Source organism: Pseudopodoces humilis, chromosome 9, assembly GCF_049639895.1.
Source record: "Pseudopodoces humilis isolate 2021_Gansu_Grassland_sample_001 chromosome 9, ASM4963989v1, whole genome shotgun sequence".
Classification (NCBI taxonomy): Eukaryota; Metazoa; Chordata; class Aves; order Passeriformes; family Paridae; genus Pseudopodoces; species Pseudopodoces humilis.
Window position 1 is genome coordinate 673,187 of NC_142208.1, and position 18,987 is coordinate 692,173.

The 18,987-nt window shown below is 43.3% G+C and overlaps 1 protein-coding gene across 12 annotated transcripts in view; it reads right to left on the minus strand.

The window, feature by feature from the left end:
• Window positions 1-18,987, minus strand: part of CTNNA3 (catenin alpha 3) — a 394,943-nt gene that overhangs the window by 48,368 nt on the left and 327,588 nt on the right. For all 12 annotated transcript variants that reach the window (XM_088059440.1, XM_088059438.1, XM_088059441.1 and 9 more), the window contains one exon: window positions 6,413-6,505. In XM_088059440.1, the coding sequence (XP_087915566.1) occupies window positions 6,413-6,505 (93 nt within the window). The remainder of the gene's footprint in view (window positions 1-6,412; window positions 6,506-18,987) is intronic.

Here is an 18,987-nt window from a genome sequence, read left to right on the forward strand (position 1 = left end):
GATGTTTGTCCAGCCGTGCCTTTTCAGAGATTCTATTGACACTGGAATCACTGTCACAGGGTTAGCTTTCTCACTTACACAAATGACTGAAAATGACAGGTCTCCCAGCACGTACCTGTAACTGCACTCACAGAATCACACAATACAGAACGGTTAATGGTGGAATGAGCTGTCTTACAGTGGTCAGAATTACCCTACAGTCCCAGAATTATAAAGCCCAGCTATCTGAAGGCTACTTCTCCCATGCTGGCAAAAAAACCCAAAATGAGCTACAGAGGGAAGAGAACTTTTATGATCTCATACATGTTTGCTGATGGGTGGATGTCTGTGGTATTTCCTAGCCCCCAGCTTCAACACTGCTTGGAGTTCAAGATCACAGGCCTGGATCTTGAAACCACAAGAAAGATGACATTTTAATGAGGGAACTGTGACATAGAGCATCCTGCTACCTGCCAACAATAATGAGCTTCAGGTGGAATGAGACATTATCCATTGGAACAAAGGCCAAAAGGAAATTGTAATTCTGACCTCTTTTCTCTCCTTTCCCTCATACTGCTTTAAAACTATGTCTGACAAAATAAAGCAATTGTATGCAGAGCCTTTTATGTACAGATTTAATTTTGTATTGAAATATGCAATATAACACTAATTGTGAAATAAAGATCTAAACTGAATGACTATTACATCAGTGCAGGTTTATTTTGTCCAGCAGGAGAAAATTATTTTTTCACTACCTCTAAGACAAAATGTTATCATTACAGTAGCAGATAACAGTTAGGACTAGGTGAGAGGAGAAGTTATAGCTGTGGTATTTCCCTTCCTCCTATTAAAAAAAAAAAAGTACAGATTTTTTTTCTTAAATGTCTCTGACTTAACTTTTCTGAAGGCTGTTTGTCCCTGGTAGCTCCAACACTGGAGTTTGTGTTATTTGAATTGTCCCATTTGCAACCTGAGACTGCTGTTTCCTTTCATTACCTTCCACGTTTCAGTCAGTTCTCCATCAAAGAAACGAACTTTTAAGGCCATGTAAGGACACATGGGGGGAAATGGTGAAGATTTTGACTCTTCTCTCCCTGGTACATTGCTGGCCAATGACATCCCAACCCTAAGAACCACCCTTTTGCCTACCTCTGTCTCCAGCTGCTCTCCAAGGATTTGACCTTCACATAAACTTTGATTATGCTCTTGAAACCTCAGACTGACATACATTTTTTTCTTTCCTGACCCCTAAAACCAAACACCTGGCCAGATCCACACCAGCACCGTTCTTACCACTTACAGGGACCAGGAAGGAAAGTAAGGCAACAGAAAGCAGCACAATACATTCAAGCAACATCAAAGAATCTCCCTTGAAAATTATCTAACACTGCCAGCTTTGTAGGCTGCAATGTCATGTAACTCCAGGGAAGAGAAGAGGAAAACACTGTTCTTCTGCAATTTGGTAGGTTACAAGGAAACAAACCCCCGTTTCCCAGATGAGCACATGAAAAACTTCTCAGAGCTTTTACAAGCAAGAACACAAAATAACCTGCTCGTCACATACTGCAGTTATAAGGTAATGGCAGGGATCCCAGAAGAACGGATTCACATCCCTACTTTGTCTTGAGAGCTGAGGTTTTCATTCCACCAGAGCCTCAGCAGCCACAAGAAGCCCTCTGGTCTGTTCCTGCTCTCCTGCTGCAGTCAGCTGAATATTTGGTGGAAAAGAACAGGACCCCTGCAGATCACTCCAATCTATTTCAACCACGCTGCTTCACAACAGCTCCAGTTGTGACCCTTACCTGGCTTTTTCTTCAACAAACTTTGCAGACCACTGTTGTAAAACACACATGTGAGCTGGGCCCTGAGCAGCCTGAGCTGGTGAGGGGCATCCCTGCCATGGAATTAAATGATCTTTGAGGTCCCTCCCAAGCCAAATCATTCCCTGATCCTGATTCTATTTGAGTGCCGGTATGTTCATATGTGAAATCACCGAGACACCTCTGAGTCAAAAGGGATTCTGTTAAAATGAGTAAGACATGCCCACTACCTTTGGCTACAACTTTTCCAACCGAGGGAATAGCTCTGTGAGTTTGGAGAAAGAGGTGACAGGGATGATGTTGGATGTTCAGCATTCACAGCCAGGTGAATACACACCCCCAGAGATGAACTGGGAGGGTGTGGGATGCTGACAGTGGGGAGAGGCTGTGTTTCTTTACTACCTGCTGTCACCAGCTGCCTGCTCCCAGTTTCGAGAATTGCAGCAAGCCTGCTGAAGTGCAGCATTCCTTAAACAAGCTCAGAGTGCCTCGTGTTCTGCCATGACAGCTCTGCTGCATTTTTAGATCCAATATAATTGGATAAACTGGATTAAGAGGTAAAACTATTGGGAGATAGTAAACAAAGTGTTTAATGCCATTTTTGCATCAGCCTTCACTAAGAAGGTTGGCTTAGACGATGCAACTATGGCATATTAATGTAATTTCTCTCTGTCCCGGGGACACAGATAAAACAGCATCATGCCCTAGGTCTGGGCTTCAGCAGAGCTTCGCCATCATGTCATCCTTAAAAACAACCTGGAGAGGTAAGGGCTGGGTGTGATGTCCAGTGGTGATGTGATACTGGTTAGCAAACTGCTTGTAGAGCACTCAGCAAGAGCACAGAGCAAAGCAGGGGAGCCACCAGGAGAAGCTGTGGCGTTCACTGTCAGTGTTTGCCCAGAGCACACACCGCACACTCACAGGGGAAGGGGCTGGTTTACAACTCCAAGCGACCTTGGGAACTGATGTGGAGCTGTCACAGGGTGTGACACTGCAGCTGAGACAGGGCTCACCCCTGAGAAAAGTCACCAGCACACAGAGCTGACACAGAACCAGCCACAGGCAGCTGTGTGTGTGGCCATTTGGGGCTGATAAGAAAGGCAGACCTCATACAAAGCTCCTTCTGCACTATGCACACAGCAGGAAATCGTGCAAACCTCACACCTGAGCTGTTGAGAGCACAGGTGGCCTCACACATTTTGCAATATAAAGTATCTGGACACAACATTCAAGAATTCATTAAGCAGCTGCAGAGCACCCACAGGAGAGAGAGACAAAAAGGACATAAAGGAAATGCTACCTTGAAGAGTAAATAAAGGTTACTGGAGTTACTCATCGTGGAGTCTCCAGAAGAGACAGGCCATAGAAAAAGGATGTACAAGTACATTAAAAAACCCCAAACATACAGAAAGGAACCTCACAGTCTCTGTGCCCATTGCAGATGAGCACTAATGTGTTAATTGCAACACTTGAGGTGTAAGGACAAAACCTTCCAACAATCCACCCATTCCAGTAATGAGCTAAGCAGGCAGAGCGATGCAATTGTTCTTGTGTGGGTGTCAAGAAGAAGAAGAAAACTGATTCTGTCCTGGCCAAATGGCTGGATAAGTCAAGTTCTTGAGGTTCTTTCCAGCTCTACTTTGTACAAGTACACAATATACTGCTACCTTGAGTATTTCAGTAACTGAATCTCTCCCCTTTATGGAAATTTGGGTTGAAATTGGCAAGAAAATGAAATGCTTTTGTCTATCAAAAAATATTTTCAGTCTATCATGACTCCTGACAGGGAATTTTCTGCTATGTATCAAGTGTCAAAATTACTATTCATAGAACCTACTGAAAATTACAGTAGTTATTTTCACTAAGCTTGAATTCTTATCAGTATTTCATGCTTGTGTAGAGCTTTGATAAAAAATAAACTAAAAAAATATTCTGAAATTGGCTTTTTGATTAACAAAACAGCACGTGCTTCCTGTTAATGAACATCAGCATTTCATTTAGTGCAGGAACTCAGATGTACAGTATTTGCTACTTGAATAAAAATTGGTAACTAATCTGATGGCAACCCTAACTTCCCTTCTAACTACTTTTTATGCAAGTATCAACATCTTTTCTTGGTCTTTGCTAGTTTATCCAGGCTCTCAGAGTTTAGTAGATTTGTAGAGCTATATAACTAACTGCTGTATTTAAAAATGAGATACAAATAAAACAATGAAATAACTTAGCCTGGATTTTCTCATTCACAGAACACACTGAATCAACTTTTTATCTGCCCAAGTTGTTGCACAAACACAGTGTGCAACAAAACTGTGTAAAAAATTATCATAAGCTCAGACATTTTTGTCCATGAATTCACAAAACTGTCTGCAGAACTCTGAGAAAAAAACTGTGTGTGTGGCTGCCTGAAAGAGTTCTGCTCTTGCCATCTCTACATGGATTAAGTTGTGAGGTAAAACATTTTGCCTTTTCCTCAATATGTTCCCCTTAACCTGCAGCAGCAACTTAGAAATTAAGCAAGCTGTTCTCATCACTAATTTACCAACTTCAAACACTTGTAATAATTTTTCCTGGTCATTAACAGGTACGTTGTCTTCTAGGCTGAAAATGAACTGGGCAAAATCTTACTCAGGCTTCTCTTCAAGACAGAACCCCACAACAGGAAGCCACCACCTCCCTCAGGGAATTACTCTGATCATGATGGCATCAATTAGTCTGTGATAAACTTCCACAAACTGCACACCTGCACCAGAGGAGAGCTAACCTTCAGCTGGGGAAAACTGCACTAGCCCTTGGATCCACGAGCAGTGCCTGTTTTATAGCAGCTAAGGGCTTGATCCTAAGGAACCTCTTCTTCAAGGATGTAAAATCACCCTACAAATAAGCATCGGTATTTTTATGCAGTTTAAATACCCAGAGATCTCACAGCACATTGCCCAAGCTGACCTGGATCCCCCAGCCTGGGATGGTGCCACAGGCACTATCGTATTCATCTCAGAAATAGGAAATTATCTGAGGAAAAAGATCAAGGAAGAAACATTTTCAAGTTGAGTCAGGAAGATAAACACGGGGTCAAGTCTCAGTCCTGCTATCTCACCACCACTAACCTCTACTCTCTTTATGGAGATAGAGTCTGAAGGTGTGATTAATAATACGTAACTTCTTCATACATAAGGGGAACAGGATTTGCTAGTTAAGATGTAGCCTTTGTTACAAGTGGCATACTCACATCATATCTGGTTTTATAAGTTGTGATAAAAACAGAAAGAAAAAAGGCACCAGCTCCCCATTGGAGCAGTGAGAGATGTGACATCGAAGAAATTACAACACTCTTGACAAAGCAAGAGGAATCAAGAGTGTTCCTATGCAGAATGAATATGGAGCCAGATATGTATAAATAAAACTGAATTATTATAGCTGAAATGCCCAAGAGAAACAGCTCAAGGAGGAGAGAAGGCTGCTCTGCAATCTTGCCAAAGCACTTCTGTCAACACTGCACGCAGCAGCCTCCCAACAGGACCCAAACTGCACCACACAAAACCACACACTGCCTAAACCTTAACCTCTGTCTTCCCTACACAGAGCCCTCAGATTGCCAAACAGCTTCTGGGTAGAAATCTTCAACTATCAATATCAAATAGAGTTCCAAATAAGGAACAAACAAACCGCTCTTGTTTGCTGCTGCAGCAGCAAATGGATTTTAGGACCTCATAAGATGCCTTAAGATGTTTAAGATACCCTTTTTAAAAAAGTGTGTGCAGGTGTCTGTCAATATGATACTTTAGGCCAAGTGCATACATGTGTAATTTAGTCAAAGCTGTAATTTTCTGTTGTTTCTGGGGGGTAATGTGCCATTTATGGCCCCAATAACAGGAGCTGAAATCTAGGAAAATTGTTCCTTGAACTATAGTATTAGGCTTTAAGCCATGACCTCTATCTAGATGCCACAAAAAGGAACATTTACAGTAAGTGTATTATTTTAGGCAGAAATGGAAAAAAGCTAGAAATGTCCATACTATAATGTTGTGGCTGTATTAACCACAGTCTGTGTGTAACAGTCCCACCTCACGAGGAGAAGCACACCCAGAGACACCTCCCCACAGCACCAACCTGTGCCTCTGACTGCTGACAGCAGCTAGCTCCCTACCTGCCACTGTCTTCAGCATCTACTTGCTTTGGGCCCCCCAGGTATGCATTACTCACGGTTTTCTTTTCAAAGAAAAGCATTCCCTTCAAGGAAGTACTCTGGTTTAGCTAATATCTGCTTTAGACTAACACTGTGATGAAGTCTCAGTTTCAATAATGGAATTAGAGCTAGTAACAATTCCACAGCAGTCAAAGGCTGTTACCATACAAAAGTGTTGGAAAAAGCTGCTGTAGGAAAGCAAAATGAAATTTTGGTGGTGGTGGAGATCCCTGAAATAAAAAAAAATATTGCAAACTCACTTTAATTGACACTTATTAGAGAAGTAGATCACACATGAAACCGTGACCTTTGAAAGCTTTAGTGGATCATTTCTTACTCCATTTTGGTATCAAGTATCTACAAACTCAGGAGCACTCGTGCCTGTGGCAGCATTTGGCCACAGACAGGCCCTGCCCTGGGTCCCACTCACCCGGTCTGTCTTCCCCTCCGTCTGCACGCTGGTACGGCTGCGCGCATCCTGCTCGTCCTCCAGGTCAGACACATCCTCCAGCTCCTCGGCAGTCTGTGGAAGAGGCAGCACAGGGTTATTGTCTGGCACACCGGGGAAAGAGCCTGGCTGCCCGTGTCAAACACACCCGTTTGCTCGAAGGTAAGGTGTGACCAACACCAGCCGTCACTAAACTGTTTAAACTGCTGCTAGCAGAGGTGTCTAACGAGAAACCTTTACATGACAAGAATGGACTGTGCATGCATCACTTACCAGCTCCATTAAGCATTACGAGTTCCTGCACTATCAGAAAAAATAACTCTCCTTAATTTGCTATTTTTATACATGGCATTATTTCATATGCCACTGGCTGCTCCTTCTAGTCACATCAACTGCCAGTTGATTCTGTGGTTCTGTTTCATTTACTACAAAAAATTTTCTATACAATCCAGGTCTTCAGATTTATTTACTGCTTCTCTTTTACCAAAGTATTCTTAAAAGAAAAAGGATTTCATGCAGAGGTTCTGAATTTTATCATAAATAGCAGCAAAAACCCACAATGAACGTGACTTTATAAAGGACACTAAATAAAACATTAAAAGCAAGCTTCTTCTATCAGCAGAACACTGCACAATGAAGCATACAAGGTTTTTGGGATTATGAACCACTTAAAAAATAATATTGATTCTGCCAATGAAATAGGGCACTCGTGAAATTTTCCTTTATCAACTAAATTCACATTTTTAAGAAGCAAAAGTATATAGAACCAAGCTCCACAAAGCTCGTGACAGATTCACCACCACCACCTTGACATCTAGAGTTCCAATTAGAGGGAAATCCTGATGTTCCGAGTCCCCCAAAAGCCTGACATTCCAAGAGAAACCTGACAACACCAGGACTCTTAGATAACCTTAGTAAAATACAGGCAGAAAGAAACCCAGCCATTACTTTTACCCCGTTTCCAATCAAGTCAAATAGAACGTTTTTAATCCAGAACTGCTGTATATTCCCACCTTTACTCTGTTTTTACTGGCAAGGCATATACAAAGCTGATCTGTTGAGAGGGCACTGCAGGGTTCTGTCAGTTTATTTCTGGGTTCACAGCACGGTGCTGGCACTGCATCACCCTGAATAGATGCACCTGCAGCATCTGCATCCTTTGGGAAAGCTCCTCTGTGGCCCCAGGGCGGTACCTGAGCCCCAGAGCTCAACTGCAGCCTTGAAACGAGGCTCCAATCACACTCCATGCTGCAGCAGCACAGTTTCACTCACTGAAGAAAATCACCATTTCTGTAACACTGCGAGAAATAACTCGATGCTGGCGCACAAGCTGGCAGAAATAGAATGCTGGGGGTGATAAATACACCTAAACTTCCTCAAGAAAACAGGCAATCAATTTTTGGGACAAAGATAAGCATAAAGCTACACTGCCAAATTGGGGGAAAGGAACATCTTATTTTCAGGCAAAGACTAACATTGTGATGAAGTCTCAGTTTCAATACTGGAATTAGAGCTAGCAAGAATTCCACAGCAGTCAAAGGCTGTTACCATACAAAAGTGTTGGAAAAAGCTGCGGTAGGAAAGCAAAATGAAATTTTGGTGGTGGTGGAGATCCCTGAAATAAAAAAAAATATTGCAAACTCACTTTAATTGACACTTAATAGAGGACCAATAACATAAAGGATATTAAAACAGAGTAACTTCAGCTTCTCAGGATTACACTGACTCCCTCAGGCAGGTAGGAGCCTTGATGAAGTTTACAGAAAAAAGAAATAATATTCCTTTTAAAGTTAAACAATACTTGGGTTATTTATACAATTTTAAAAACCACGTGGCAATTTGATAAAATTAGTTTGGCATTTTCCCCCCCAGTGATCACAAAGGTGAATTCATGGCAGCAGAGCACCGTTTCTTCCTGGGTGAACAGGAGAATCCCACATTTCCAATACAGGGATTCTTTCTTCTATAAAACATGGAATTAAAAATATTGTGGCAGGGCAGAATGGTTAATAACCTTAAATCAGTCACATTATACATAATTGAAATTTAGGTAATGTGTTTAAGAGCTTTATACTACTTTTACCCCATAGCAAACTGTAGATATTTACAGAAATGGTTATTTTAGAGCCATCAAGAGAATTTTGTAGAACTCCATTGATCCCTTTTTCCTGTGAAGTCAAGCTATGTAAATTTTACCAGCCTCAACATGGAAACCTTAGCCAAGAGGTCAGCAAAAGGACAGCAGGATAAGCCACCTCTCAGTTCCTTCCAAAGATGCAATCATCACTGCCTTAACCCAATCTGGCACTTTACAAAGTGCAAATGGTAGAGCAGAGATCTCCTTGAGCTGCACTGGATTCCCTCTCCAGCTCTTATTCACATGCAGAACACTGGCTCAGGCTCTAAGTGCTGCTCTCCCAAAAACCCCTCGTGGCCTGAACGCTGTCAGAAACCTTTCTGGTTTGAAATTGCCTATGTCCTTTCCATGTTAGTGAAACCTGTTTGTGGCTGGGGTGAGAAGTTCCCTGCAGAAAGCCCACTCTCCCAGCCACAGGACTGCACTCCCATCGAGCTCTGCCCAAGTCATGCTCTCCAAAGCCCACATCTGCCAAGGTCTGAGCTGTTGGTACCACAGAACTCAGGAAAACAAAACAAACCTCTCCAGTTATTAAAGACAAAGGACATTTACAAGCAGAGGGAAGCTGTTGATTTATCAAAGCTTAAATCACAAAAAACTGTTGTTATTTTCAGACACATCAAAAACTGAAAAAACTCCCTACTGCAATAATGAGAACAACAGAAGTAGTTACTCAATTGTTTTCTCTCCTTATAAGCTCTTTTATGTAATCCAAAGCAAAATCTGTGGTTTCTTTTCATGTTGCTCTTGTGATCCACTATTTATTACATACCTGAGACACACTTGGATCTGTTAATACGAATATTCCACGTGCCAACACATGGCTATTCAAAAGGAATGCCTGATGACTGCATGGCTGAGCCGGTATGAACACAGAATAGTGTGCTCACATCAACAAACAAACTGCAGCACGGCTGGAGGAGAGGAGGGAGAAGCACAGAAGGAAGCTGAGAGTGTTGGTTCAGACTCACAACTGCCTGTGACAGGAGAGGGAGAGACCTGAGTACTGTAGTCAGTGACACAATGAACACGAGACAGAAATGGCAAATTCACAGTGAGACACACTAGGTATGGGATTTCCAGTAAATGGAAGGAAGAGTGCTGAAGGGCAAAATGAAGCATAAGACTCCAGCAACAACAGACTCATGTGTAACACAGTGGTAAACGGAGTTTAGAAACAAATTTGAACAGAGAAAAATGAAGTTTCCAGCGGCCACAGGAGCAGAACTCTTGAGTAGTCTCCCCTGGAGGTGCTGGAGGAGGAGAGTGAATTCATTCCAAGATAGAGCCTGAGCAGCCCACACTACAAACAAGGTGCTGGAGCAGCTGGCAGTGAGAGCGAGGCACGAGGGCACACAGGACACCTGCCCCAGCCCAGGAGGAGATTCCTGTCCTTGCTGAAAAGCCTTTGCTGATCCTGACAAAAACACCTTCTATTCCTACCCATCCATTCCAGGCTGTAATTCCATTACTGTGGCTGACAAGCTACACAAGTAGTATGTACTCCTGTTCACATTCCAATGACTGTAATAAATCTGCATTCTCTGTGGGTTTGCTACTGAAAACTCAGGCTGAGGACTCCAAGTCGTATTTATAACCAAGTCTAATATTGATGAATTTGACACCTTGCTGGTGCTCAACTCCAAGCCACAACAGCAAGTCATTACTACTGCACCCAGGTGATTTCAGGATATGAATTACCTTTCCATCTATGAAATGAAAACCACCCTCTGATGACAAACCTTTTAATTTGCTTTTCTACAAGGGTTTCAAAGAGAACAATTAATAAAACCAAGGTCTGGCCCTAGTCTTTAGATCTCTGCCAGTTCTTCTTAACCGGTTGCAAATGGGCTTTTTGGTGTGTCTGGTTTTTAATCCAAGCTTTGTAGAACAATTTGTTTGACTAAGTCTCACAGCATCTTCTCCAACACAAAGTTTTTTATGCAAATCCTCCCCTAAAGTAATTATCCAAAGAACTTTATCTGTATTATTTGCTTGTAAACGTCACATACAAGCCATGGAACCATCAATCCTGCCAATAAAGGCTCTCAGTTGCTAGAAGATAATGCACATACACAACATAAATGGACAAACAAGCACCATGGTGTGAAAGGAAGCCATCTCTTATCTAACACTCAGTTAAATGCTGACCTTCACACTGTCATTATATGCTTTTATGTTCTATCTTATCTTGGTGTTAACAGCCCCATCAGTCATTCTTTTTCACAGATCAATACTAAAACGAAGAGCAGACTAACACCATAACAGGAGCTAAGCTGATGAGTGATGTCTTCATTTTACTACTGCAAATGCAGCTATTTGTGCTAGGTAAATCCCACAGCAACAGCAGCAATGCTTGCATGCACTCCAGGAGGATCAGAGTTTGTCTATTATGTCCTTCAGTGAGCACACTATGGGTTTACGGAGATTATCTATTCTACTGTGGACATTTGCCTAACACCCAGATTTTGAATTTTCATTTTGAACGTTTCATCCTGTCAGGCTGCACGTCACTCAGTGTAACAAACCACAGTACATGTATCACAGAAATATAATGCTCTGCAAATATTTAGCTACCCAGTGATATTTTTGTGTATTAGTCACAACATCACCATTATCCCACACTTAATTCTGCCAGATGACACGCTGCCAGAGCAAGAGTTTTGATGCACTAGAAAGAGAACAAGAAACTGCAAGCACTGTTTATCTCTTCTGACTAGCTGAGTAAGAGCCTCACATAATTGTTGCTATCTCGTCATTTAAAGTACTTTGTACGTGTTTTTGCTAAAAGCAGCTGAGTGTTGAAAACAAGAAACCCCACATCATAAAGGTCAAATTAAAATTCTTAATCTGTCAATATTGTGACATCTCTATGCCATGGTAAATACCATCCCTATTCTTGAAATCTCTTCTTGGCAGTTCCCTTAAAATGGTATCTTTAGCGTACCACACTACTGGGGATCTTGTTACAAAAAACCAACAAATGATTAATTAGGGCAGAGAGCAGAATTCTATCTTTGACAGCAGTATTGTCACCAAGCACTGGCAAGGCATTCGTCATCAAACTACAGTAAAATCATTATCCTGCCATAGCCTGTACACATTTTCATTTTCAAATGTAGGTACTGAACATTTCTTGTTACTAACAGAGAAAATTCTGCAGAATACTTTTTTATATATTAAAGTTGTAATTCCCATTAAGCTCAGTGAAAATATAAACTTCGGTGAAGAACAAAGAATTCAATTATAAGTGGTGATCTTTGACACTAAAATACTAAACTATTTTCAATAATAAAAGATGTTGTAGGATGAAGAGTAAAACTAAGAAATGCTGTGAACCCAAGGTATGGGGCAAAAGTTGCCTCGTTGTTACTGGATGTTTGGAGGTTTGGTTTGCTCATTTCACAAGTCACAACATTCTGCTCCAGGAGATTAAGATTAAAAAAGTTGAAATTAATCACCATTAGAGACATCAAGGCAGATCAATATCCTGACTCCAGGTGACAATTCCAGGTCTCACTGGGCATACATTAGGATAACATTCTTCTCAACAACCAGCCAGGAGACAGGGCAGACCTGAGCTGAGGAGCATAACTGAGAAGTTTCAAGTGAAAATTCTGAGTACTGCCCTCTGAAAATCCTTTTAAATAAAAACTGTGAAGTTGGCATGGCTAAGTAAATTGGCACAGAAAGTTTTAGCACCTGTTTTCTATCCTAAGCTACATTTTTTTGTGCTGGGAACATACATTTCAGCCTTGTTTTCATTGCTTCCTCCTTCCTTTCCCCAACAGTACTTTGTATGTATGCCACTCTCACGTAAGGCCTACAGCAATTCAAACAGAGATTTACTCCTGGAAATACTGACCTAGTTATGCTGCACAAAAGCTCTGAACATATCTTTAACTCCAGAAAGTTGGAGGAAACTTGACAGCTGCCTGAAAATCCCATCTAGTAACAGTATTGCAGCCAAAAGGGTGGAAAGACACCAGCAGGGTAAGATTTATAAACAAGGACACAGTTTTATAAAACCAGCAGCATGACCAGAAAAGAAGCTAAGATTTCAGGGGTGCAAATCCTTCACCAGGTTATCTGAGGACTCACTTAGGAACCTGAAAGATTCTCTTTTCCAGGTACTTCATTTCAAGGAAGCCCTTTTTTAGGTGTAGCTTTCACAAAAGAATTTCAAATCCCTAGGAACAAAATATGATCAAACACAGGTATTACAATCACACAGCTCTGCTCTAAGCCAAGCCCCTGCCTTGATTCCACAAGAACCATGACAACTGCTACACAGCTTCATGCAAAGCACAGCCTCTACTTATGTTTATTAATTAAGAAAAAATCACCATATGGCTTAGAAGCTTCCATTTTCAACTCAGAAAACCAATACTTAACAAGAATAGAACCGGAGGTTTTAATACAAGTGATTTGCTCTTCAGCTATCTAAAATGTATTCCCTGTTTCCTCTGCTGGGTTGACACACATTTGCTCCATCTAGTGGGAAGCTAATTAAGACATTCATGTTAATGGAAATGCTTGTTAAGCTGTTTAAAAATGGATCATGAAAAACAAATTAAGCCATTGTTCTTTTGCTAGTAATCTTCATAAAGCAAATTATATATGGCCTTATATATGAGCAGTTTATAGCTGTGTTTGAAATAGGCTTCTAAACATCACCTCAACATTTGAAAATGAGAAGAGATTAGGCCTTGTTTTCCCTCTCAACTGCATGTATTAAAGATAAACTCAAACATCTTTACTGTTGGCCTAGCTAACCTCAAAGGCAGCCAGAGAGGGGCTCTGCATTTTGCCTCTGTGAGGATTCACAGTGGATTCATTTTTAATGAAGGCCGGAGGAACCAAGCAGCCGAGCACTGACTGCTCACACTGCCAGTGACCCTGGAGCCAGCCTGGCCCATGGTGCCACTGAGAGGGGCTCCTGTCAGTGTGTCCCAGGTGCTGGAGCCAGCCTGGCCCATGGTGCCACTGAGAGGGGCTCCTGTCAGTGTGCCACAGGTGCTGGAGCCAGCCTGGCCCATGGTGCCGGCTCAGAGGGCAGCGCTGCCTGGCTGGGCTGGCCTGGGAACCAGAGGAGCACCACGGCAGGGCTCGGTGGCAGGGCTGGCGCAGAGCAGAGGGGTGGCTGGAGCACTCTGCAGCCCCAGGGACAGCAGGCAGGGAAGGGCAGGGCTGGGGCAGAGCAGAGCAGAGCAGAGGGGTGGCTGGAGCACTCTGCAGCCCCAGGGACAGCAGGCAGGGAAGGGCAGGGCTGGGGCAGAGCAGAGGGGTGGCTGGAGCACTCTGCAGCCCCAGGGATAGCAGGCAGGGAAGGGCAGGGCTGGGGCAGAGCAGAGCAGAGGGGTGGCTGGAGCACTCTGCAGCCCCAGGGACAGCAGGCAGGGAAGGGCAGGGCTGGGGCAGAGCAGAGCAGAGCAGAGGGGTGGCTGGAGCGCTCTGCAGCCCCAGGGACAGCAGGCAGGGAAGGGCAGGGCTGGGGCAGAGCAGAGCAGAGCAGAGGGGTGGCTGGAGCGCTCTGCAGCCCCAGGGACAGCAGGCAGGGAAGGGCAGGGCTCGGTGGCAGGGCTGCAGCTGGGTGCACTGACACAGTCTGTGGCAATGGGCTGAAGGGAACCTTCTAGAACTCACCCAGGGAAAACACAAATATTGTCTCTAAGCAGACAGAAGCTCCAAACAGAACGAGCTGGGGCTGCCTGACTTTGGAGCAGACCAGCTGCAAAGGCCTTGGGCTCTCGGCACAAAGAACATCTGGCAGGAGCCAGCGGCCTTCCTTGGCAGCAGCACACAATGTCCTGGGATGGAGTGAGGTGTGGCAAGGTAAATCCACTTCGAGAACCAGAGAGTTGAAATTCTACTTTAAAACCACATGATAGATTCTGCCTTCCTGCAGAATCTCCTTTTCCTCTCCAGAAGCCTCCATTTTTTTTGGAGTAGAGTATATCCCAAAGCCAAAACAAAACCACTGTTTCCAGACAGATGAAATGCAGGAAAGAAACTGCTTTTGGAATACATCAATATATTAATGGTAAAAAAGGTGCAGCGAGTATTTCAGTTTGATGTGGTTAAAAACATCTCAGGGATCAGAAAAGACAAGAAACAAGAGACAAAAAGAGACAATTCAGAATTGCACAAGAAATGCAGGTTTATCAGATGAATAAAGCCTGAGCAATGGTAGCCCCCTCAACAAATATTTCTAACATGCCAGATCAATCTGTTTCTGTCACATGAATTATGCTAAATGATCACACTACAGAATCTCCCTTGGATACATTAATATATTCCTCAGCAAAAGGTTGCCAGTGAAAAGTGCATTTCTCAAACCAGAGTAGATGAAATTATTAACTGCAACCTCAACATCTGCTCAAGCCTCTCCAGTCTCATCCGAGCCTCTGTACTCTCTGAGCTGCAAGGAAAGCAGATCATCTTTGGAAAAGATACACAGAACAAGCGTGTCCATCACAAACTCCTCCCTCACTGCAAAATGCACACTGTAAGCACAGCCTGCTCCTCAGAGTACAGGTACCACTGCTGTCATGCTTCCCACACATTCCCACCCAGGACCTGACAATTCTGCTTTAGCAGCTACTCCTCCCAGACACTCAGGCAATGGAAATGAAACCATTCTAGCCATGAATCCTGTATCCATCACTTTAATTATCAAGAGGCTTCAGATGCCTGGCACAGGCACCCGCCCACCCTCAGTCATTCAGCAGCCAATGGTGCTCAAGTGAATGATCAGTGCCAGCTGACGTGGAACTAAGGGAGCCATTAAGGCCATCCCTGTGCAAACCAGCCCTCATGTCCCAAATCACTAATGGATTTGGGAGGCAGAGAGCCTTCCACACCAAGCAGCCTCTCCAAACAAAGTGGAATTATTAAACACACACCCACCCACCCAACTGCCCCTCAAAGAACACTAGCTCAGGTCTAGCTTCTGAACAAATTATCTATTACATGATTTCCTTAGATTTCTTGTAGATGCTAAAATTCCTGTTTGTATATGAAATGAATTCTTCCATCTGGGAAGGTTTTGTGAGCGAGTTCTGTGAAAGGCAGTACAGAATATTCCCCTCTAAGATATCAAATGAGGAAGTTATTCAGACCAGTACTTTGCACATTTTTTCATGATAGGCAGCTTTGACAGCCTCTTCTGCCCAGTGAAACAGGAGAGACTCAACACAACTCTGTCATCTGCTAACAGACTAACAGAGAGAAAACTGGCACAAAGTCAGACATGAGAGCCTTAATATGTATGAAAAATGACCAGAAATCTTATATGTGAAATTTGGTTTTCTTCATGTCCAAACTGAATCTTCCCCCTGCAGTCAAGTTTATTTTCCGTGTACCCGTTATGAGTATGTAACACAGATTTTCTCCAGTCTCGTACACCAAGATTTTGCATCAATGCAAACAACTATCCCATCTTCCCTTCTCTTCCCTTTGGTTCTCTGTTCCCTGGGCTAATTAGGACTGACACATTTGGTGTTTTTCTCATAGGTCACATTTTCTAATGATCTGATTATTGTGCTGCAGTAAATCAGAGTGCACTTGCTTAAACAACTAGGGAATTTTGGAGGTTCTCGCTGCTCATTTTGGCACATAAACCCCTCATTTCTTTTATTTTTAACTAAGGTACCTATGGAGCTGAATAACTGCAACCAATCCTAACTGAGTAAAACCTTGCTCGGTTGCATGGGCTGAAATTGGTCTTTCAGACATCTCCACTACTACCTGACTTGAACAGTGAGTGAACAGCAAGAACTAATGAATCTGTACACAAATTAATCATAAGCAGCCTAAATTGAATCAGTAACTGGCACTGATAGAAATATTTTTTATCCCATGGCAATAGATTTTAAAAAGTCTTTCTTACAACGACAGAACAGAATACAGGGACCTTTTCTTTAATGCAAAGAGGAAAACACACATGATGAATACTTGCTAGAAAAGCACTAGGAATTACAGGGCAGCACAGGCTAAAGAGGATGCAGCAGCATGACATTCCTGAAAATAAAGGCAAGCACACTGTTGTAAGTACCTGCTGGCACAAAGACAGCAAACCTTATGAAATATGCCCTCCCTTCAGCTGAGAGCTGAGCCTCCACTGCAAGTGCTGTATCAAGGGCTGGGCACTGCACTTCCCAAAGGAAGGACACAGCTGGAGAACAGGATCCAACAAGCAACAGCACAACATGAAAAAACCTCCAAAGAAACCCAAGCTTTGAGTGTACAGGAAACAAGCAGAAGGATATAATCCATCCTTGATGGACATGAAGTGCTTTAGGATGCCAGAAGGACATGTGTGGACTGGACTGAAGGAAGAACTTTCTAAAGGCAATGGAGTGGGGCTGACTGCTTGAAGGCACCTTCCAGCTGCCAGCTGTGGATGTTTCTAAGAACAGGTCAGACAAATGGACACTGGGAATTATTTAAGTTAATCCTGATCTGCACAGGAGACAGCATTGGTAAGAGTTAGTTCGGTATCTTTAGAGTATGTATTTGATTGCTTCATTTATCTTTGGTCAGCTAAAACTCAGAATTCATGTATGAGTTACCCTTTTCCAAAGAGCCTGGCACCCCGTGGGGAGGCCAGTTTTCAGGCTTTACAAAAGACAATTCCTACACTACCTTAGCATGAGGCATGAGAAGTGAATCTGCATATAAACAACACAAGACAAACTGTAAGGTAAGAGGAGAGAAAATAGAAAAGAAATGAAAAAAGGAGGGGAAGGAAAAGAAATTGAGAGGACACAACCACCGCTGTGTCAGGCAGGACAATGCATAGCAATGCCTGTGATGCAGCACCATGAGTCCTCAAAGAATACTATACTACATCTTTGTGGTAAGCTATTTGTGTGGGCTGCTGAACGGTCCCTGACAGGAATTTCAATTGCTCCTCTCACCTTCTCTTTGTGGAGAATGGTATTTTTTGGCAATTAATACTGCTCAACCTTTTTTCTTCCCCAGGCAGTAGACAAATCTCAGAGCTCATCAGCATACTCAAGAATAAACAAAAAGGAGCAGAAATGTATCACAGCCTAAAGCTGAACTCTGCCTGGTAAAAGCTGCCTGCCAAAGCCCTGAGATACGTGGCAATCCCACAGGCTGAGTAGGACTGACCCATTCCCCCTCTAAAGAGCTGGGCTGCAGGTACTACTCGCTGCTGAGCTTTCTGGAAGAGAAATACCAGGAGAAAAAGCAGCTTTTTACTGATCAACTAAACACAAACTAAAATTTCATCTCAGTTTTCCTGTACCAGGTGAGAAACGTGAGAATTTTGGAGGGAGAAAACAGTCCTGTGAGTTATAAATTCAGTATGTTCTACAAATGCACGGTTGCAATTTAATATGCCATTTAATAACCCCAACATGGAAACAAGACCAACACTATCATGCTGGATGATCTTTTCCTTCAGGAAAAAATAACTCCCTTTCTGCAGTTAAAAGGACAACCACAGTGAGTCACCTGCTTTCTGACCTGTGAGTTTCCTCTAACTGCACGAGCAAATCAAGCAGCCCAGTTTGAGATGGAGGAAGCTGGAAGATGCAAGGTTTAAGGCTGTATTAATGGAATGGAACCACCAAGTGGAAAGAAAAGCCTAAGTTTAGGCAGACACAATTTCAGGCTTCATCTCTCTTGGGGACTGGCTCCATTTCAGTAATAAGTGATTAACTGCAAACCCCAGCATTGGTAAATTAATACACAACTTCCACTGATGTTGCTGTGCTTAAAATCTGGGTAAGTTCTGCTTCTGGCTCCACTCACCAAGGTGACACACAGATGTTTCATTGGCTGCCCTCAGAGCAGCCAGACTGAGCCTCCCACTCCTACACATCCAGGGCACCAGTGTGACCTCGCATCACCTCGAGCACACAGCCAGTACCATGATGGCCTTACCTTCCTTTGCTATGTTTTGCATTCCCTCACTAAACTAGCACACAATTATTCATGTCTGTTTTTCATTTGGTGGATGTTAATTAAGTCTGATGCTTGTTTCTTTACACATTTGGAATGCAGCTTTCCCAAACCCACCAGCATTTCTGAGTGTATCTGACACAGGTCCCTGTGGGGCCAGCCAAGCTCCCAGCCACGGCACGCCCTGCTCAGGCGGGATGTGGGATGGGATGCCAGCCTGGCTTCTCCCTGGGGCAGAAGGGTCCAATCCCCACTCTGAGCACACATCAGCAACAAACATACAGCTGACACTTGCTGATTTCCTCCATGCACAAAGCACAGGCTGCTCAGAAAGCAGGCAAGAGGCAGGCAGAGGTGTGACAAACACAACACACACTGCGGAACAAACGCAATGCCAGCCCCCTCAGGGGCTCTGACACGAAGCTGTGCTGCCCCACCAGGGAGCCCCTGTGCACACAGGAACAAGGATCCTCCTGGAAAGGGATGA